General features: G+C 44.8%; 2 protein-coding genes across 4 annotated transcripts in view; one reads left to right on the plus strand and one right to left on the minus strand.

Annotated features, from left to right (window-relative positions):
- Positions 1 to 13,696, minus strand: part of NDUFV3 (NADH:ubiquinone oxidoreductase subunit V3) — a 31,609-nt gene extending 17,913 nt beyond the window's left edge. The window contains exons 1-3 of the mRNA XM_088463371.1: positions 13,594 to 13,696; positions 11,229 to 11,280; positions 9,479 to 10,657 (exon numbers count right to left, since the gene is read on the minus strand). Of these exons, the coding sequence (XP_088319497.1) occupies positions 9,479 to 10,657; positions 11,229 to 11,280; positions 13,594 to 13,638 (1,276 nt within the window). The 5' untranslated portion in view covers positions 13,639 to 13,696. The remainder of the gene's footprint in view (positions 1 to 9,478; positions 10,658 to 11,228; positions 11,281 to 13,593) is intronic.
- A 109-nt stretch (positions 13,697 to 13,805) lies between these two features.
- Positions 13,806 to 21,735, plus strand: part of WDR4 (WDR4 tRNA N7-guanosine methyltransferase non-catalytic subunit) — an 82,329-nt gene continuing 74,399 nt past the window's right edge. For 2 of the 3 annotated variants that reach the window (XM_088463365.1, XM_088463367.1), the window contains exons 1-2: positions 13,806 to 13,903; positions 16,126 to 16,204. In XM_088463365.1, the coding sequence (XP_088319491.1) occupies positions 16,137 to 16,204 (68 nt within the window). In that variant the 5' untranslated portion in view covers positions 13,806 to 13,903; positions 16,126 to 16,136. Of the gene's footprint in view, positions 13,904 to 14,964; positions 14,985 to 16,125; positions 16,205 to 21,735 lie in introns of those variants that run through there. The other variant, XM_088463366.1, reaches the window with a different exon arrangement.

The raw sequence follows: 21,735 nt of genomic DNA on the forward strand, positions 1-21,735 counted from the left end.
GAAAATAGTTTGTTCGCTAAATAGCGAGTGCCTGCTAATTTGAGTGACAGGAGGAGGCGTATGTGGGTGGTAACAGGGGAAGGTGCTTGAAAACGGGGAGTGGAGATCAGAACGCAGGCGTGCTTAAAGGTCAAAACGGGCGTTTTAAGGGTGTGCATAATTAAAACTGGAGCGTCATTGACCACGTCACTTGTTTTTTTTTTTTACTCAGAACTGCTCGCAAAATAGCGGTTGAAAAAACCAACCACAAGAATAGCGAGCAGTTCATACGCTGTACTCGATTAATCAAATAAATAGCGGACATGACGTATGGTGCGAGCGGCAAGGGGGCGTTTTTGTCAAAATTACAACCGCAAGTTTTGCTCGCTCATTCAGACTTAGAGGCGTGAACAGACCGCAATGAGCGAACAGATCATTTGAATAGCCACCCCTTGTTTTTGAACGAACGACCGCAAATAGCGAGCGGCTCTGAATGAGGGCCTGAGATCCTTTAAGTTTAGAATGGGTCTGACCGAACCGTCCGGCTTCGGAACGACAAAAAGACTGGAGTAAAATCCTTTTCCCTTCTGATGACTGGGGACTTGGATTACCACTTTCATGGACAGAAGCCTGTCTATTGCTTTCTGTAAGACCACGCTTCTGTCGTTGGAAACTGGCAAACCTGTGGTAAAAAAACGATTTGGGGGTTGCAGTTGAAAATCTAGCTTGTAGCCCCAAATTATTAGATCTCGGACCCAAGCGTCCGCACAGGTTTCCGTCCAGACCTCGCTGAAGTCCCGAAGACGCGCTCCCACTCTGGGGTCCCCCAGGTGAGAGGGAAGCCCGTCATGCACTGGGTTTAGACTCGAGACTGTAGACTCGAGCCTCTGCTGGCTGCGGTTCTACCCCGACCTCTGGTATCACGGGACGTTGTTGATCCTCTGAAACAACCACGTGAACGACCCGGGGCCCGAAAGGACCGAAATGAAGGTCCTGAGTAAGATCGTCTAGGTGGAGGAGCTGCAGATGGTAGAAACGTGGATTTACCTCCAGTAGCCTGAGATATCCATTTATCTAGTTCTGCCCCGAATAGTACATGTCCAGTGAAAGGAAGTGCTTCCACAGCCTTTTTGGATTCCGCGTCAGCCTGCCAAGTTTTGAGCCACAGCGCCCGCCGTGCTGAAATTGCCAGAGCTGAAGTTCTGGAGTCAATAGAACAAACATCCTTAGACGCTTCTCCAAGGTAAGCTGCCGCTTCACCTATATGTTCTGCTAATGGAATGAGTTCCTCCATTGGTAGTTGATCTTTCATTCCGTCCACCAATTGCTTAGCCCAAATTTCAATAGCCTTGTTAGTCCAGCAGCTAACGATCGCTGGACGAAGAGTCACCCCTGCAGCGGTGTAAATGGACTTAAGAGTGCTCTCCAGTCTCCGATCGGACATGTCCTTTAAAGACGTGACTCCAGGAACAGGGAGCGTAGTCTTTTTTGACAATCAGATTTGGCGATACAGATGAATCTACCGTAGGGGGAGTTTCACAAGCCTTTCTATTATCTGCTGGAAAAGGGTAAAAAGATAATAAATCCCGGGACATCTGAAATTTTTTATCTGGATGTTCCCAGGCTGTCGTTTGAAGGGAATCCAGCTCCTCCGATATAGGAAAAGCCGTAGCTTGTCTTTGTTTCTTAAGAAAGACTGTTTTGCAGGACCTGAGTCCTCTTCCTGTATGTGCAATACCTGTCATATTGCAGCAATCAAGGCTTCTATTCCCTCTGATACCTGTTCAGAATCAGACTCCAGAGGCTCTTTAGGCGAATCTGGGGCATATTCACCCTCTTCTAATTCGGGCATATCCTCCTCCTCCTCTGGGTCATCCCAATGGAGGACTGAGGGTAACAATCTCTTTTTAGAGACCTGCGGAGCGGACGCCATTGTCATGGCTCTGGAAATCCCCTCCATAGAAACAGCTAGGGATCTCGCCCATGCTGGTTCCTCTGTAGCCGGTGACCTAAAAGCCTCTCTTTCTCTGCGAGAAGCCTCCAGTTCAGCGGAGAGAGAGGACATAACGGATGTAACCTGCGTCCAAGACGGTGGTTCTGACATGTCTGCAGATTGCTGATCCGTCACACAATCTGGAGGTAGATGACTGTCCCTGTGTACATTTTACTCCACACTTTTTGCAGGTAAATAACTTTTGCGAAGCCTTAGACCTGCCAGTCATGCTACATACAGACCCCACACAAAACACAAAGAGGTTAAGTGACAGGGTAAGAAAAACAGAATATACTGGGGTACAGAGAGATTGGAGACAGTCACACGTGCCCACAACGGCGCTCCTAGCAGAGCCAGAATGCCAGGCAAAGGGTTAATTATTATTATGCTCCAAAACGCTCTTTACATCAGCCTAAACCCCTGGTGTAATACATACAGGTCCGAAGGCTGTCCAGCGCTGCCACTACCTGTAATGGCCGCCAGCAGTCTGCAGAGAAACGCTGGGGCTGATGGGAGGCAGGAGAAGGAAGTCGGAGCTAAGCTCCGCCCCCTGCATTCTAGTACCCAGTACACACACATATATATATACTGCCTCTGCAGTATTATGCTGAGCCGCCTAATGCAGGGACAATACTGGCTACCCTGCTAATCAGGGAGCCAGCTGTACATAGAGAGAGAGGCGCTGGCTGTACTTTAGAGAGAGAGAGACGCGCTGGTGGCTGAACTGCCGCCGGCGCGCTGTGTGGGGGGGTCTAAGAAGCCGCCTCTGACCGCTAAGCTGGCTGCCCTGCTAATCAGGGAGCCAGCTGTACTCACAGGGAGACGATGAGGAGGCTTCCTGCTGCCGGTGCTCGCTCTGACTGTGGGGGGTCCGTGATGCGTGCTGCATGCAGCGGCATGTGGCCCCCCCCGAAGACTGAGGTCTCAGGTGTCGGGGACCCCAAGCGAAGTGCATGCACTTGCGAGTGGGTCCCCTCTGGCAGCGTCCTGCGTAGCAGACAGGCAGTTGCAGCTACTGCCCGTCTGTCCTCAGATTCTATTTATTATAAACTATCCTAGTCCTTAGAGTAGGAGAGATCTTTTTTGTGACCTGCTCCCACTCGGGCACAAACTAATACTGGCCTATACGGGGGTATAGAGGGGAGGAGCTAGTCACACTTCATTTAAATTTAAAGTGCCAGCTCCACTCAGCACAGTCTATACCCCACTGTCTTGAAGTCCTCCAGTGTCCCCTGTGGATGAAGGAGAAAGCCTCAATTTTTCTGCATAGCCGCAACTTTATCTTAATTAATTTTTATTAACACATATGATACATATAGAAAGGTGACACTTCCTATGATAAGATTATCCTCATATGTATTCTGGTTGTGTCAGAATGAACTAAGGGATATCGTAATGAGATTAGTAAAGACAGTATGTTGTAACATTGGCAACTAAATAACAGCTATAAACCAACATAATTACAAAGATTGGGAAATAAACAACCAATATGTGGGATAAATTAGATACTGAATATATGAATATATATATATTACATTCACTAAGAGGTAATAATTAACCCTTTATCTACCTAAATAAGAGTGAAATTCTCAATAATTAATTAATGGTAGAATTATTCGCATCAAGAACATTCTGCTGGTTACGAGGGGGCACATTATTTTCCTTATTGGAAACATTGTAATAACACTTTGCACTATTTGTTCACATAATATTATTTTAATATTTCACTAACAATTTTAAGAGATTAAAAATAAGTTATATTTTATTTGATTTATCATTACATGGAAGTATATACTTGTTTGTCAATGGGGGATAAGTGCACCAAGTAATAATCCCCTTTCTTTCCTTCTTTGGCTTCATGTAATGAATACATAGAGGGGTATTGGTAGCACTCCCACAGATTGTAAGGTTCCGTTTAAGGGTACAACAGATTATAACCTGTATAATATAGCGGTAATTACCCCCCACACACCTCTTGAATATATTTATTGATAAGAGTGTGATTAGTGCGGAAACTACTTTGTGCCTTTAAACTGTATTATAATAACCCCGTCTTGTACTGTTTAATCTCACTCTACACCTGACAACTGTATTATCGCATCCTCCATCTGACAACTGTATTATCGCATCCTCCATCTAACGACAGTATTATCGCATCCTCCATCTGACAACTGTATTATCGCATCCTCCATCTGACAACTGTATTATCGCATCCTCCATCTGACAACTGTATTATCGCATCCTCCACCTGACAACTGTATTATCTCACCCTCCATCTGACAACTGTATTATCGCATCCTCCACCTGACGACTGTATTATCGCATCCTCCACCTGACGACTGTATTATCGCATCCTCCATCTGACGACTGTATTATCGCATCCTCCATCTGACGACTGTCTTATCGCATTCTCCATCTGACGACTGTATTATCGCATTCTCCATCTGACGACTGTATTATCGCATCCTCCATCTGACAACTGTATTATCGCATCCTCCATCTGACAACTGTATTATCGCACCCTCCATCTGACAACTGTATTATCGCACCCTCCATCTGACAACTGTATTAGCTCACTCTCCATCTGACAACTGTATTATCGCATTCTCCATCTGACGACTGTGTTATCGCATTCTCCATCTGACGACTGTGTTTTCGCATCCTCCATCTGACGACTGTCTTATCGCACCCTCCATCTGACGACTGTCTTATCGCACCCTCCATCTGACGACTGTATTAGCTCACCCTCCATCTGACGACTGTATTAGCTCACCCTCCATCTGACGACTGTTATTAGCTCACCCTCCATCTGACGACTGTATTATCGCATCCTCCATCTGACAACTGTATTATCTCATCCTCCATCTGACAACTGTATTATCGCACCCTCCATCTGACAACTGTATTAGCTCACCCTCCATCTGACGACTGTATTAGCTCACCCTCCATCTGACAACTGTATTATTGCATCCTCCCTCTGACAACTGTATTATCGCATCCTCCATCTGACAACTGTATTAGCTCACCCTCCATCTGACAACTGTATTATCGCATCCTCCACCTGACGACTGTATTATCGCATCCTCCATCTGACGACTGTATTATCGCATCCTCCATCTGACGACTGTATTATCGCATCCTCCATCTGACGACTGTATTATCGCATCCTCCATCTGACGACTGTATTATCGCATCCTCCATCTGACGACTGTATTATCGCATCCTCCATCTGTATTATCGCATCCTCCATCTGACGACTGTATTAGCTCACCCTCCATCTGACAACTGTATTATCGCATCCTCCATCTGACAACTGTATTATCGCACCCTCCATCTGACGACTGTATTAGCTCACCCTCCATCTGACGACTGTATTAGCTCACCCTCCATCTGACGACTGTATTAGCTCACCCTCCATCTGACGACTGTATTAGCGCATCCTCCATCTGACGACTGTATTAGGTCACCCTCCATCTGACGACTGTATTATCGCACCCTCCATCTGACAACTGTATTATCGCACCCTCCATCTGACAACTGTATTATCGCATCCTCCATCTGACAACTGTATTAGCTCACCCTCCATCTGACAACTGTATTATCGCATCCTCCATCTGACAACTGTATTAGCTCACCCTCCATCTGACAACTGTATTATCACATCCTCCATCTGACAACTGTATTAGCTCACCCTCCATCTGACAACTGTATTATCGCAACCTCCATCTGACGACTGTATTAGCTCACCCTCCATTTGACGACTGTATTATCGCATCCTCCATCTGACGACTGTATTAGCTCACCCTCCACCTGACCACTGTATTAGCTCACCCTCCACCTGACCACTGTATTAGCTCACCCTCCATCTGACGACTGTATTAGCTCACCCTCCACCTGGCCACTGTATTATCGCATCCTCCATCTGACAACTGTATTAGCTCACCCTCCATCTGACAACTGTATTATCGCACACTCCATCTGACAACTGTATTAGCTCACCCTCCATCTGACGACTGTATTAGCTCACCCTCCATCTAACGACTGTATTAGCTCACCCTCCATCTGACTGTATTATCGCATCCTCCATCCGACGACTGTATTATCGCATCCTCCATCCGACGACTGTATTATCGCATCCTCCATCTGACGACTGTATTAGCTCACCCTCCATCTGACGACTGTATTAGCTCACCCTCCATCTGACGACTGTATTATCGCATCCTCCATCTGACGACTGTATTATCGCATCCTCCATCTGACGACTGTATTAGCGCATCCTCCATCTGACGACTGTATTAGCTCACCCTCCATCTGACGACTGTATTATCGCATCCTCCATCTGACAACTGTATTATCGCACCCTCCATCTGACAACTGTATTATCGCATCCTCCATCTGACAACTGTATTAGCGCACCCTCCTTCTGACAACTGTATTAGCGCACCCTCCATCTGACAACTGTATTAGCTCACCCTCCATCTGACGACTGTAGTAGCTCACCCTCCATCTGACGACTGTAGTAGCTCACCCTCCATCTCACGATTATGTCATCCATTCTGCTGTTTTATACCATGGTCGGTCTCTTATAGTGTATTATCTCATCCTCCATCTGTTAACTGCATTATATCAGCCTCAGTCTGGTAGCTTGTCCATCCTGCTGTTTTATAGTCTGTCAGTCTGTAGCATACTCTCTGGGGACTTGTCTGTCAGTCTGTAGCATACTCTCTGGGGACTTGTCTGTCAGTCTGTAGCATACTCTGGCGACTTGTCTGTCAGTCTGTAGCATACTCTCTGGCGACTTGTCTGTCAGTCTGTAGCATACTCTCTGGGCACTTGTCTGTCAGTCTGTAGCATACTCTCTGGGGACTTGTATGTCACTGTCTGTAGCATATTCTCTGGGGACTTGTATGTCAGTCTGTAGCATACTCTCTGGCGACTTGTCTGTCAGTCTGTAGCATATTCTCTGGGGACTTGTATGTCAGTCTGTAGCATACTCTCTGGGGACTTGTATGTCACTGTCTGTAGCATATTCTCTGGGGACTTGTATGTCAGTCTGTAGCATACTCTCTGGGGACTTGTATATCACTGTCTGTAGCATATTCTCTGGGGACTTGTATATCACTGTCTGTAGCATATTCTCTGGTGACTTGTATGTCAGTCTGTAGCATACTCTCTGGTGACTCATCTGTCAGTCTGTAGCATACTCTCTGGTGACTTGTATGTCAGTCTGTAGCATACTCTCTGGGGACTTGTCTGTTATACATTATAATTTTTCCACTTGATGATTCATCTGTCATTCTGCATCTGATAACTTGTCTCTCATACTGAATGATAACATCTACCGTATAACGACTCGTATATAATCTACCTTACTGTAGCCGATCATTCCTCTCGTTCATCCTATCAGTTCTATATATAGTTTGTTGTTCTGTATTACATCATCTCATCTGTATTACATATTTCCCTGCGACTTTCCTGTCATTCATTATATCATCACCAATCTTCCACACTGACTAAATAAAGCAGCAGGGAAACGTCACAGTCTCCTCGCCAGGGTATGTGTGTTTGTTTTGCCCAGAATTCCTTTTGGCAATATGTAGCACCTGTAACCCTTTCATATATGGTATCTTCTGCAATCAAAATTTGTTTTTCACATTCAAAAATTTTGAGGATATACTACACTCTGTGGCCAACAGAAAACTGTTGAGGATCGAGGACAGCGTATACTGGCACACATTGTATTCACCCGGCATGCAACATTACTGCACAGCAAAATCTAATGTTGGGGCCACAAGTAATATCAGTGTTTGAAACCTGTAACGTTCACTTTCTTCTATGGAGTACAGGAGCCGATGGCCCACTCAGGACCTAAAGATGGCCCCACAATATTAGGCTCTACACATTGTCTTGTCTCGTAAACTCTGCTACTGGTTGCAAGAGGACAGCACACACGTAGTACGATTCTGTTTCGGGCTGATGGATCATTATGTGTGTCAAGTAAATCCCATGAGACAATGAACCCCACATGCCAACAAGGGAGAGTCCAGGGCAGTGGTGGCTCTGTTATGGTGAGATTTCAGCTGGCATGCATTAGGACACTGATACATCATCGTCCAGCAGACGTTATATAACCATACTTGCAGATCATTTGCACCAATTCAGGTCATGTATTAACTCATATGTGAGCGTGCCCTTTCATAGGGGAAAATGCGCCACCGCACAGGTCCACCAGATTATGGCTGGAGGAGCATTCCTCATGTTTGGCATCATGCGTTTGCCCCTTGTGCACCGAATTTGAACCCAATAGAACATATGTGGGATGCAGATCAATGTGCCATCGATGGCTTGGTTACACCACAGCTGAATATTAGGGAATTATGGATCATTATTCAGGAGGCATGCTGTACACTAGCTACGAAGTACATCACAGCACTTACAGCATCCATGCCTTGGCCTGTTGCTGCTGTAATCTGATGGAAAGGAGGACCTACGTGTTTATATATATATATATATATATATATATATACACACACACATACATATACACACACACACACACACACACACACACTACCATTCATGAGTCCCGACTGTAGTACATTAGATTTACAGGTGAAATATACAACTGTGTAAATTCAGTAATGTCTCTGCTCCTCCTAATCTAAATATCTTACACAGGTAGTTTGTTCATGACCTATAACAATGTGATACACTATAGGGAAGCATTGGAGAGGGCAGAGGGAGAGTGCACAGCACACAATAAAAACAACACTGACATTGGTGCGAGTCCAGTAGGGGAAGTGTATACGAGTGAGCAGCTAATGGATAGATCAATAACTGTGCTACGTGCAGGAATGCAGCCAGTACAGCGAGAAATGTAGTGTTCACGCCAGGGCTGGAGGACTGCAAGGCACCTGGCATGAAAATGGGCACCAACGCATCTGAAAAGGGTGTGTGCCCATTTAAAAAAAAAAAAAAAAAAAAAAAAAGGAGGACATGTCCTTAAGACCCCATTTTCGTTAATGCAGGAGGCATGCCCAGTACTCACGGAGATCTTGGGCAGCCCCAAAGCTCTCCCTGCAGAGTGAAAGGGTGACAATTCAACCGTAACGTTTTACACCCACCATAAGGGCAGGGTGCATTTTAGAATGTCAAAATTGGGCAGGGAGTGGCGCCTCGCTAAAACAGCCTAGCGGGAGCACTAGAAATGTATAAGAAATCCATCAGCATGTGTTCTCCAGGGTGGTGTCAGACCATGGGGTAGGATTTACTAAAGCTTCTAAAACAGACCAGTGATGCTGTTACCCATAGCAACCAATCAGATAGAGAAATGACAGCTAGTATCTGACTGGTTCCTATGGACTACACCACTTTTTGGTTTTAGAAGCTTTAGTAAATCTACACCCATGTGTATAGAGGAGGTAGACTGAACAATACATATGGGGAAAGTAGAGAGCAGAAAGGAAGAAGCGGGAACTACTTAATCCCACACAGAGCTCTGCTCACATGAAACTGCCGACTCCTGGTCTATCTTTTTTGTAGGCTCCTCGCATATTCCAGAAGAAAGGATTTGGGTTGCATCTGACTCTAGACCATCTTTGGATGAAAGTCCACCTGGTAGACTCTCATTATCTCCAGACTTCTCCCGCTCTCCTCCATCAAGACTCTTGCCACCCACTACGGTCAGCTGCTCCTCTGTGGCTACAGATGGTGCAGTGTCCACCAAGTCTTCACTTCTCCCACTTCCAGTGCTGTGCTCACATGAAACTGACGGCTCCTGGTCTATCTTTTTTGTAGGCTCCTCGCATATTCCAGAAGAAAGGATTTGGGTTCCATCTGACTCTAGACCATCTTTGGATGAAAGTCCACCTGGTAGACTCTCATTATCTCCAGACTTCTCCCGCTCTCCTCCATCAAGACTCTTGCCACCCACTACGGTCAGCTGCTCCTCTGTGGCTACAGATGGTGCATTGTCCACCAAGTCTTCACTTCTCCCACTTCCAGTGCTGTGCTCACATGAAACTGACGGCTCCTGGTCTATCTTTTTTGTAGGCTCCTCACATATTTCAGAAGAAAGGATTTGGGTTCTATCTGACTCTAGATCATCTTTGGATGAAAGTCCACCTGGAAGACTCTCATTGTCGGCAGACTTCTCTTGCTCTCCTCTATCAAGACTCTTGCCACCCACTACAGTCAGCTGCTCCTCTGTGGCTACAGATGGTGCAGTGTCCACCAAGTCTTCACTTCTCTCACTTCTAGAGTGCTGTCGCTTCTGCGCCATCATTTCTTTGAGTTCTTGTGTTGTTGGCCATTCTCCATGTGTGTGACTATGATAAGGGTGGAATGTCGGGAGAGATTTTCCATCGCCATCTGTTTTCTTACTGTGCCGAGGATGGTCTTCCTCCTCTTCACTCTCAGAGTCAGAGCTGGAACTTGAGGAATCTTCTTCTTGTGGAAGCTCTTTGTCTACGTTTTGAATTTCCTGTTGTGACACTTTATGTCCTAACTGTGCATCTCCTTCGGACTGTCCACTTACACTTCCCGCATCAGGCACTGGAGCATGAAGAGGTTCAAATGGTTCAGGAGGATTTATATTCTCACCTGTTGTGGAGTCCTGGAAATGAGAGAATTTCACTGGGAAAGACACCAATGTCTTACTGATTTCTGTTTGAGATGATCCCTTACCTAGGAGAAACAGAGACAGCCACTGTCACACCATACCCATGGGATAGTGAGCTGACAGAGGAAATGGAGCCTCAGCAAAACGAGAGGCAAGGACAAAGAGAATAAGTCTGACAATCAGAGTGAGACAGAGCCACTAGGCGACAGACAGATACCAGGTGCAAGCAGGAACTAAGCAACAGGTCCTATTACCAGAAAGAGACAACTGAATTTATAAGGCTCTCATTTGGTAACACAATGAAATATTAAGTTTATGTTCATTATATAGGGAAAATGGCGAACTTAGACAAGCAGACACAATGCTGGACATTTACTGGAAGAACCCAATCTCCTAGTTCTTACAAGTATAACTAATAGGACTAATTTACTGAAGTCAGATAGACTTTAGGAGCACAAAGGAAACATGCAAGTTACTCCGAGCCAGTATGCAGTTATTGTATGGAGGGAGTGGGAGCAGTGGATCCAATTATGGGCTTTGGTCATATTAATTCTGCATCTTTGCAGAGAAGTTTTTATCCCAGATTTAACCAAAAAGAAAGGGTCACAGACGACGGGTGCAGATTTATAGGCTCACCTCCGTTATTGGCTCTGACTGGTGTCACACTGATCCTCGGCAGAAGGAAAGCCTGCAGGATAGAGGTATTATTAACTCCATGCTGTTCTCACTATAATCAGTAATAAGGATGTGACTGAGAAGTACCTCTGACATGCAGGCTATGATCTCTGTAGGCCCACAGTTGGGCGGATAGGTGTAATGACTACCCTATCACTAACTGTAATAGCACAGACCAGGCAATCGAATTATTCCTCTCTATACATTTCATGGAGGATCTGACCTATACCCTCTAACTGGGGTCCCAGGCAGCCAGTGACACAGATATACTGGAGTGACGCATCACCCTGGAGTCGGATATTAAATGTTTGATGGTCACAATTAGTCCAAAACAACTGAATATATGGGGCACATTTACACATAGGACAATGGCGGACAGGACGTGTGTATTGTGTGACCACGTTATTAGTATATCTGTCTCTAAAGGGGCCACACTCATGCACAACTCCAACATTGTATGGACACAATCCATATACATCCAGATACATACAATCCGCAATGGAAGGCAATCTTGGAGTCCAAATATACTAGTAGTAGAGGGGGGAACTCACCAACTGTAGAATGTTCAGCAAGTGCATTAGGACATCACAATATAACAGTAATCCGATGACTCAATGCCTGGAGAAATGGGATATTACTGTTATATTGTGATGTCCTAATATATTTCCTGCATTCTTTTTCTCTCTCTATATATATACCCCATGCAGGGTATAATAGCAGAGGACAGGGAGCCCCATGCAGGGTATAATCGCAGAGGACAGGGAGCCCCATGCAGGGTATAATAGCAGAGGACAGGGAGCCCCATGCAGGGTATAATAGCAGAGGACAGGGAGCCCCATGCAGGGTATAATAGCAGAGGACAGGGAGCCCCATGCAGGGTATAATAGCAGAGGACAGGGAGCCCCATGCAGGGTATAATCGCAGAGGACAGGGAGCCCCATGCAGGGTATAATAGCAGAGGACAGGGAGCCCCATGCAGGGTATAATAGCAGAGGACAGGGAGCCCCATGCAGGGTATAATAGCAGAGGACAGGGAGCCCCATGCAGGGTATAATAGCAGAGGACAGGGAGCCCCATGCAGGGTATAATCGCAGAGGACAGGGAGCCCCATGCAGGGTATAATAGCAGAAGGCAGGGGCCCCATGCAGGGTATAATAGCAGAGGGCAGGGACCCCATGCAGGGTATAATAGCAGAGGACAGGGAGCCCCATGCAGGGTATAATCGCAGAGGACAGGGAGCCCCATGCAGGGTATAATAGCAGAGGACAGGGAGCCCCATGCAGGGTATAATAGCAGAGGGCAGGGGCCCCATGCAGGGTATAATAGCAGAGGACAGGGAGCCCCATGCAGGGTATAATCGCAGAGGACAGGGAGCCCCATGCAGGGTATAATAGCAGAAGGCAGGGGCCCCATGAAGGGTATAATAGCAGAGGACAGGGAGCCCCATGCAGGGTATAATAGCAGAAGGCAGGGGCCCCATGCAGGGTATAATAGCAGAGGACAGGGAGCCCCATGCAGGGTACAATAGCAGAGGACAGGGACCCCATGCAGGGTATAATAGCAGAGGGCAGGGGCCCCATGCAGGGTATAATAGCAGAGGGCAGGGGCCCCATGCAGGGTATAATAGCAGAGGGCAGGGGCCCCATGCAGGGTACAATAGCAGAGGGCAGGGGCCCCATGCAGGGTATAATAGCAGAGGACAGGGAGCCCCATGCAGGGTATAATCGCAGAGGACAGGGAGCCCCATGCAGGGTATAATAGCAGAGGACAGGGAGCCCCATGCAGGGTATAATAGCAGAGGGCAGGGGCCCCATGCAGGGTATAATAGCAGAGGACAGGGAGCCCCATGCAGGGTATAATCGCAGAGGACAGGGAGCCCCATGCAGGGTATAATAGCAGAAGGCAGGGGCCCCATGCAGGGTATAATAGCAGAGGACAGGGAGCCCCATGCAGGGTATAATAGCAGAAGGCAGGGGCCCCATGCAGGGTATAATAGCAGAGGACAGGGAGCCCCATGCAGGGTACAATAGCAGAGGACAGGGACCCCATGCAGGGTATAATAGCAGAGGGCAGGGGCCCCATGCAGGGTATAATAGCAGAGGGCAGGGGCCCCATGCAGGGTACAATAGCAGAGGGCAGGGGCCCCATGCAGGGTACAATAGCAGAGGGCAGGGGCCCCATGCAGGGTATAATAGCAGAGGGCAGGGGCCCCATGCAGGGTATAATAGCAGAGGGCAGGGGCCCCATGCAGGGTATAATAGCAGAGGGCAGGGGCCCCATGCAGGGTATAATAGCAGAGGGCAGGGGTCTCCTCTTCCCCACTCGCCTCTAGCCGCAGCCTCCTCACAGCTCTCAGTGCAGGAACCGCCATTGTCACCCTGACAGGTCACGTGGATGGTAGGGAATGACGTTGGACAGTAACTGATGACGTCAGGGTACATGTACGGAAGGGGATCTAGCTGTTACCCTGACAGCCGCTAGAGGGCAAACTGCGAGACCAGCGCTGCCGGGTGGCGCCATTTTGTAGGAGACCAGTTGTGTCCAGATTGGTCACATTGGAGAGTTCTACAGCTATAAATGTGTCTCCTAGTGTTACAGGCTGTGTGACGTCATAGGAACGGGACACACATCACATGGTCAGCATGGCTTACCCTCTATTAGTTACCTACAGTATAGTATGTGTATATATCCCTCTAATATCTACTATATATAGTCCCTGCTTTCCCTCCCTGTAACAGCTCCTGTGTCTGCTGTCCCTGCTTTCCCTCCCTGTAACAGCTCCTGTGTCTGCTGTCCCTGCTTTCCCTCCCTGTAACAGCTCCTGTGTCTGCTGTCCCTGCTTTCCCTCCCTCTAACAGCTCCTGTGTCTGCTGTCCCTGCTTTCCCTCCCTCTAACAGCTCCTGTGTCTGCTGTCCCTATAATATCCCTGTAATAGCTCCTGTGTCTGCTGTCCCTACTTTCTCTCCCTGTAACAGCTCCTGTGTCTGCTGTCCCTGCTTTCCCTCCCTGTAACAGCTCCTGTGTCTGCTGTCCCTATAATATCCCTGTAATAGCTCCTGTGTCTGCTGTCCCTACTTTCTCTCCCTGTAACAGCTCCTGTGTCTGCTGTCCCTGCTTTCCCTCCCTGTAACAGCTCCTGTGTCTGCTGTCCCTGCTTTCCCTCCCTCTAACAGCTCCTGTGTCTGCTGTCCCTGCTTTCCCTCCCTCTAACAGCTCCTGTGTCTGCTGTCCCTATAATATCCCTGTAATAGCTCCTGTGTCTGCTGTCCCTACTTTCTCTCCCTGTAACAGCTCCTGTGTCTGCTGTCCCTGCTTTCCCTCCCTGTAACAGCTCCTGTGTCTGCTGTCCCTATAATATCCCTGTAATAGCTCCTGTGTCTGCTGTCCCTACTTTCTCTCCCTGTAACAGCTCCTGTGTCTGCTGTCCCTGCTTTCCCTCCCTGTAACAGCTCCTGTGTCTGCTGTCCCTGCTTTCCCTCCCTCTAACAGCTCCTGTGTCTGCTGTCCCTATAATATCCCTGTAATAGCTCCTGTGTCTGCTGTCCCTGCTTTCCCTCCCTGTAACAGCTCCTGTGTCTGCTGTCCCTGCTTTCCCTCCCTCTAACAGCTCCTGTGTCTGCTGTCCCTGCTTTCCCTCCCTCTAACAGCTCCTGTGTCTGCTGTCCCTATAATATCCCTGTAATAGCTCCTGTGTCTGCTGTCCGTATAATATCCCTGTAATAGCTCCTGTGTCTGCTGTCCCTACTTTCTCTCCCTGTAATCCAGGACACAGATGAATTACAGAGTCTGTAGCTGCCTCTATTTCATCTGGATTTAATCCGCTACAGAACTTGTGTAATCTGTGTCCTGGATTACAGGGATATTATGGTAGTGTGACTCTATATACTGTCTTTACTTTCTGTGCATATATTACCTAATAGCCCCCTGTGTAGGCCGCCTGCATATAATAGCCCCCTGTGTAGGCCGCCTGCATATAATAGCCCCCTGTGTAGGCCGCCTGCATATAATAGCCCCCTGTGTAGGCCGCCTGCATATAATAGCCCCCTGTGTAGGCCGCCTGCATATAATAGCCCCCTGCATATAATAGCCCCCTGTGTAGGCCGCCTGCATATAATAGCCCCCTGTGTAGGCCGCCTGCATATAATAGCCCCCTGTGTAGGCCGCCTGCATATAATAGCCCCCTGTGTAGGCCGCCTGCATATAATAGCCCCCTGCATGTAATAGCCCCCTGTGTAGGCCGCCTGCATGTAATAGCCCCCTGTGTAGGCCGCCTGCATGTAATAGCCCCCTGTGTAGGCCGCCTGCCTGTAATAGCCCCCTGTGTAGGCCGCCTGCCTGTAATAGCCCCCTGTGTAGGCCGCCTGCATATAATAGCCCCCTGCATGTAATAGCCCCCTGTGTAGGCCGCCTGCCTGTAATAGCCCCCTGTGTAGGCCGCCTGCCTGTAATAGCCCCCTGTGTAGGCCGCCTGCCTGTAATAGCCCCCTGTGTAGGCCGCCTGCCTGTAATAGCCCCCTGTGTAGGCCGCCTGCCTGTAATAGCCCCCGGTGTAGGCCGCCTGCCTGTAATAGCCCCCGGTGTAGGCCGCCTGCCTGTAATAGCCCCCGGTGTAGGCCGCCTGCCTGTAATAGCCCCCGGTGTAGGCCGCCTGCCTGTAATAGCCCCCGGTGTAGGCCGCCTGCCTGTAATAGCCCCCGGTGTAGGCCGCCTGCATGTAATAGCCCCCGGTGTAGGCCGCCTGCATGTAATAGCCCCCGGTGTAGGCCGCCTGCATGTAATAGCCCCCGGTGTAGGCCGCCTGTATGTACTGTGCTACTATAATTATCGGCTGTATCACCGCTGTCTGTCTCTGACTAGATCTCTGTACAATGCTGCGTCTCAGAGCCGGGAAACTTGTTGTTATCACAGGGAGCCGCCTGCTGGGAGCCAGAAGCGGGTATATAATTCTGTTATTATATACTGTATATAGCTCTTATTACTGTGACACCTCACCCTCTCATTATATACTGTATATATACCTCTTATTACTGTGACACCTCACCCTCTCATTATATACTGTATATATAGCTCTTATTACTGTGACGCCTCACCCTCTCATTATATACTGTATATATATATACCTCTTATTACTGTGACACCTCACCCTCTCATTATATACTGTGTATATACCTCTTATTACTGTGACACCTCACCCTCTCATTATATACTGTATATATACCTCTTATTACTGTGACACCTCACCCTCTCATTATATACTGTATATATATATATATACCTCTTATTACTGTGACACCTCACCCTCTCATTATATACTGTATATATATCTCTTATTACTGTGACATCTCACCCTCTCATTATATACTGTATATACCTCTTATTACTGTGACACCTCACCCTCTCATTATATACTGTATATACCTCTTATTACTGTGACACCTCACCCTCTCATTATATACTGTGTATATACCTCTTATTACTGTGACACCTCACCCTCTCATTATATACTGTGTATATACCTCTTATTACTGTGACACCTCACCCTCTCATTATATACTGTATATATATCTCTTATTACTGTGACACCTCACCCTCTCATTATATACTGTGTATATACCTCTTATTACTGTGACACCTCACCCTCTCATTATATACTGTGTATATATACCTCTTATTACTGTGACATCTCACCCTCTCATTATATACTGTGTATATACCTCTTATTACTGTGACACCTCACCCTCTCATTATATACTGTGTATATACCTCTTATTACTGTGACACCTCACCCTCTCATTATATACTGTATATACCTCTTATTACTGTGACACCTCACCCTCTCATTATATACTGTGTATATACCTCTTATTACTGTGACACCTCACCCTCTCATTATATACTGTATATATACCTCTTATTACTGTGACACCTCACCCTCTCATTATATACTGTATATATACCTCTTATTACTGTGACACCTCACCCTCTCATTATATACTGTATATACCTCTTATTACTGTGACACCTCACCCTCTCATTATATACTGTGTATATACCTCTTATTACTGTGACACCTCACCCTCTCATTATATACTGTATATATACCTCTTATTACTGTGACACCTCACCCTCTCATTATATACTGTATATACCTCTTATTACTGTGACACCTCACCCTCTCATTATATACTGTGTATATACCTCTTATTATATACTGTGTATATACCTCTTATTACTGTGACACCTCACCCTCTCATTATATACTGTGTATATACCTCTTATTATATACTGTGTATATACCTCTTATTACTGTGACACCTCACCCTCTCATTATATACTGTGTATATATATATACCTCTTATTACTGTGACACCTCACCCTCTCATTATATACTGTATATACCTCTTATTACTGTGACACCTCACCCTCTCATTATATACTGTATATATATCTCTTATTACTGTGACACCTCACCCTCTCATTATATACTGTATATACCTCTTATTACTGTGACACCTCACCCTCTCATTATATACTGTATATACCTCTTATTACTGTGACATCTCACCCTCTCATTATATACTGTGTATATACCTCTTATTACTGTAACACCTCACCCTCTCATTATATACTGTATATATACCTCTTATTACTGTGACACCTCACCCTCTCATTATATACTGTATATACCTCTTATTACTGTGACACCTCACCCTCTCATTATATACTGTATATATACCTCTTATTACTGTGACACCTCACCCTCTCATTATATACTGTGTATATACCTCTTATTACTGTGACACCTCACCCTCTCATTATATACTGTGTATATACCTCTTATTACTGTGACATCTCACCCTCTCATTATATACTGTATATATATCTCTTATTACTGTGACACCTCACCCTCTCATTATATACTGTATATATATCTCTTATTACTGTGACATCTCACCCTCTCATTATATACTGTGTATATACCTCTTATTACTGTGACACCTCACCCTCTCATTATATACTGTATATATACCTCTTATTACTGTGACACCTCACCCTCTCATTATATACTGTATATATATACCTCTTATTACTGTGACACCTCACCCTCTCATTATATACTGTATATACCTCTTATTACTGTGACACCTCACCCTCTCATTATATACTGTATATACCTCTTATTACTGTGACACCTCACCCTCTCATTATATACTGTATATATACCTCTTATTACTGTGACACCTCACCCTCTCATTATATACTGTATATACCTCTTATTACTGTGACACCTCATCCTCTCATTATATACTGTATATATACCTCTTATTACTGTGACACCTCACCCTCTCATTATATACTGTATATATATCTCTTATTACTGTGACACCTCACCCTCTCATTATATACTGTATATATATATCTTATTACTGTGACACCTCACCCTCTCATTATATACTGTGTATATACCTCTTATTACTGTGACACCTCACCCTCTCATTATATACTGTATATATATCTCTTATTACTGTGACACCTCACCCTCTCATTATATACTGTGTATATACCTCTTATTACTGTGACACCTCACCCTCTCATTATATACTGTATATATACCTCTTATTACTGTGACACCTCACCCTCTCATTATATACTGTGTATATAGCTCTTATTACTGTGACACCTCACCCTCTCATTATATACTGTATATACCTCTTATTACTGTGACACCTCACCCTCTCATTATATACTGTATATATACCTCTTATTACTGTGACACCTCACCCTCTCATTATATACTGTGTATATACCTCTTATTACTGTGACACCTCACCCTCTCATTATATACTGTGTATATACCTCTTATTACTGTGACACCTCACCCTCTCATTATATACTGTGTATATACCTCTTATTACTGTGACACCTCACCCTCTCATTATATACTGTATATACCTCTTATTACTGTGACACCTCACCCTCTCATTATATACTGTAGATACCTCTTATTACTGTGACACCTCACCCTCTCATTATATACTGTAGATACCTCTTATTACTGTGACACCTCACCCTCTCATTATATACTGTATATATACCTCTTATTACTGTGACACCTCACCCTCTCATTATATACTGTATATATACCTCTTATTACTGTGACACCTCACCCTCTCATTATATACTGTATATATACCTCTTATTACTGTGACACCTCACCCTCTCATTATATACTGTATATATACCTCTTATTACTGTGACACCTCACCCTCTCATTATATACTGTATATATATATCTTATTACTGTGACACCTCACCCTCTCATTATATACTGTGTATATACCTCTTATTACTGTGACACCTCACCCTCTCATTATATACTGTATATATATCTCTTATTACTGTGACACCTCACCCTCTCATTATATACTGTGTATATACCTCTTATTACTGTGACACCTCACCCTCTCATTATATACTGTATATATACCTCTTATTACTGTGACACCTCACCCTCTCATTATATACTGTGTATATAGCTCTTATTACTGTGACACCTCACCCTCTCATTATATACTGTATATACCTCTTATTACTGTGACACCTCACCCTCTCATTATATACTGTATATATACCTCTTATTACTGTGACACCTCACCCTCTCATTATATACTGTATATATATATACCTCTTATTACTGTGACACCTCACCCTCTCATTATATACTGTATATACCTCTTATTACTGTGACACCTCACCCTCTCATTATATACTGTATATATATATATCTTATTACTGTGACACCTCACCCTCTCATTATATACTGTGTATATAGCTCTTATTACTGTGACACCTCACCCTCTCATTATATACTGTATATATACCTCTTATTACTGTGACACCTCACCCTCTCATTATATACTGTATATATACCTCTTATTACTGTGACACCTCACCCTCTCATTATATACTGTATATATACCTCTTATTACTGTGACACCTCACCCTCTCATTATATACTGTATATATACCTCTTATTACTGTGACACCTCACCCTCTCATTATATACTGTATATATACCTCTTATTACTGTGACACCTCACCCTCTCATTATATACTGTATATATACCTCTTATTACTGTGACACCTCACCCTCTCATTATATACTGTGTATATATACCTCTTATTACTGTGACACCTCACCCTCTCATTATATACTGTGTATATATACCTCTTATTACTGTGACACCTCACCCTCTCATTATATACTGTGTATATATACCTCTTATTACTGTGACACCTCACCCTCTCATTATATACTGTGTATATATACCTCTTATTACTGTGACACCTCACCCTCTCATTATATACTGTGTATATATACCTCTTATTACTGTGACACCTCACCCTCTCATTATATACTGTGTATATATACCTCTTATTACTGTGACACCTCACCCTCTCATTATATACTGTATATATACCTCTTATTACTGTGACACCTCACCCTCTCATTATATACTGTGTATATATACCTCTTATTACTGTGACACCTCACCCTCTCATTATATACTGTGTATATATACCTCTTATTACTGTGACACCTCACCCTCTCATTATATACTGTGTATATATACCTCTTATTACTGTGACACCTCACCCTCTCATTATATACTGTATATATACCTCTTATTACTGTGACACCTCACCCTCTCATTATATACTGTATATACCTCTTATTACTGTGACACCTCACCCTCTCATTATTTACTGTATATACCTCTTATTACTGTGACATCTCACCCTCTCATTATATACTGTATATACCTCTTATTACTGTGACATCTCACCCTCTCATTATATACTGTATATATACCTCTTATTACTGTGACACCTCACCCTCTCATTATATACTGTATATATACCTCTTATTACTGTGACACCTCACCCTCTCATTATATACTGTATATATACCTCTTATTACTGTGACACCTCACCCTCTCATTATATACTGTGTATATATATATATATACCTCTTATTACTGTGACACCTCACCCTCTCATTGTATACTGTATATATACCTCTTATTACTGTGACACCTCACCCTCTCATTATATACTGTATATATACCTCTTATTACTGTGACATCTCACCCTCTCATTATATACTGTATATATATCTCTTATTACTGTGACACCTCACCCTCTCATTATATACTGTGTATATACCTCTTATTACTGTGACACCTCACCCTCTCATTATATACTGTATATACCTCTTATTACTGTGACACCTCACCCTCTCATTATATACTGTATATACCTCTTATTACTGTGACACCTCACCCTCTCATTATATACTGTATATATACCTCTTATTACTGTGACACCTCACCCTCTCATTATATACTGTATATACCTCTTATTACCTTATCACCCCGCCTGTCTCTGTATTTGGGGGGTGATCTC

Source organism: Taudactylus pleione, unplaced genomic scaffold, assembly GCF_031769625.1.
Source record: "Taudactylus pleione unplaced genomic scaffold, aTauple2 ptg001351l, whole genome shotgun sequence".
Taxonomy (NCBI): domain Eukaryota; kingdom Metazoa; phylum Chordata; class Amphibia; order Anura; family Myobatrachidae; genus Taudactylus; species Taudactylus pleione.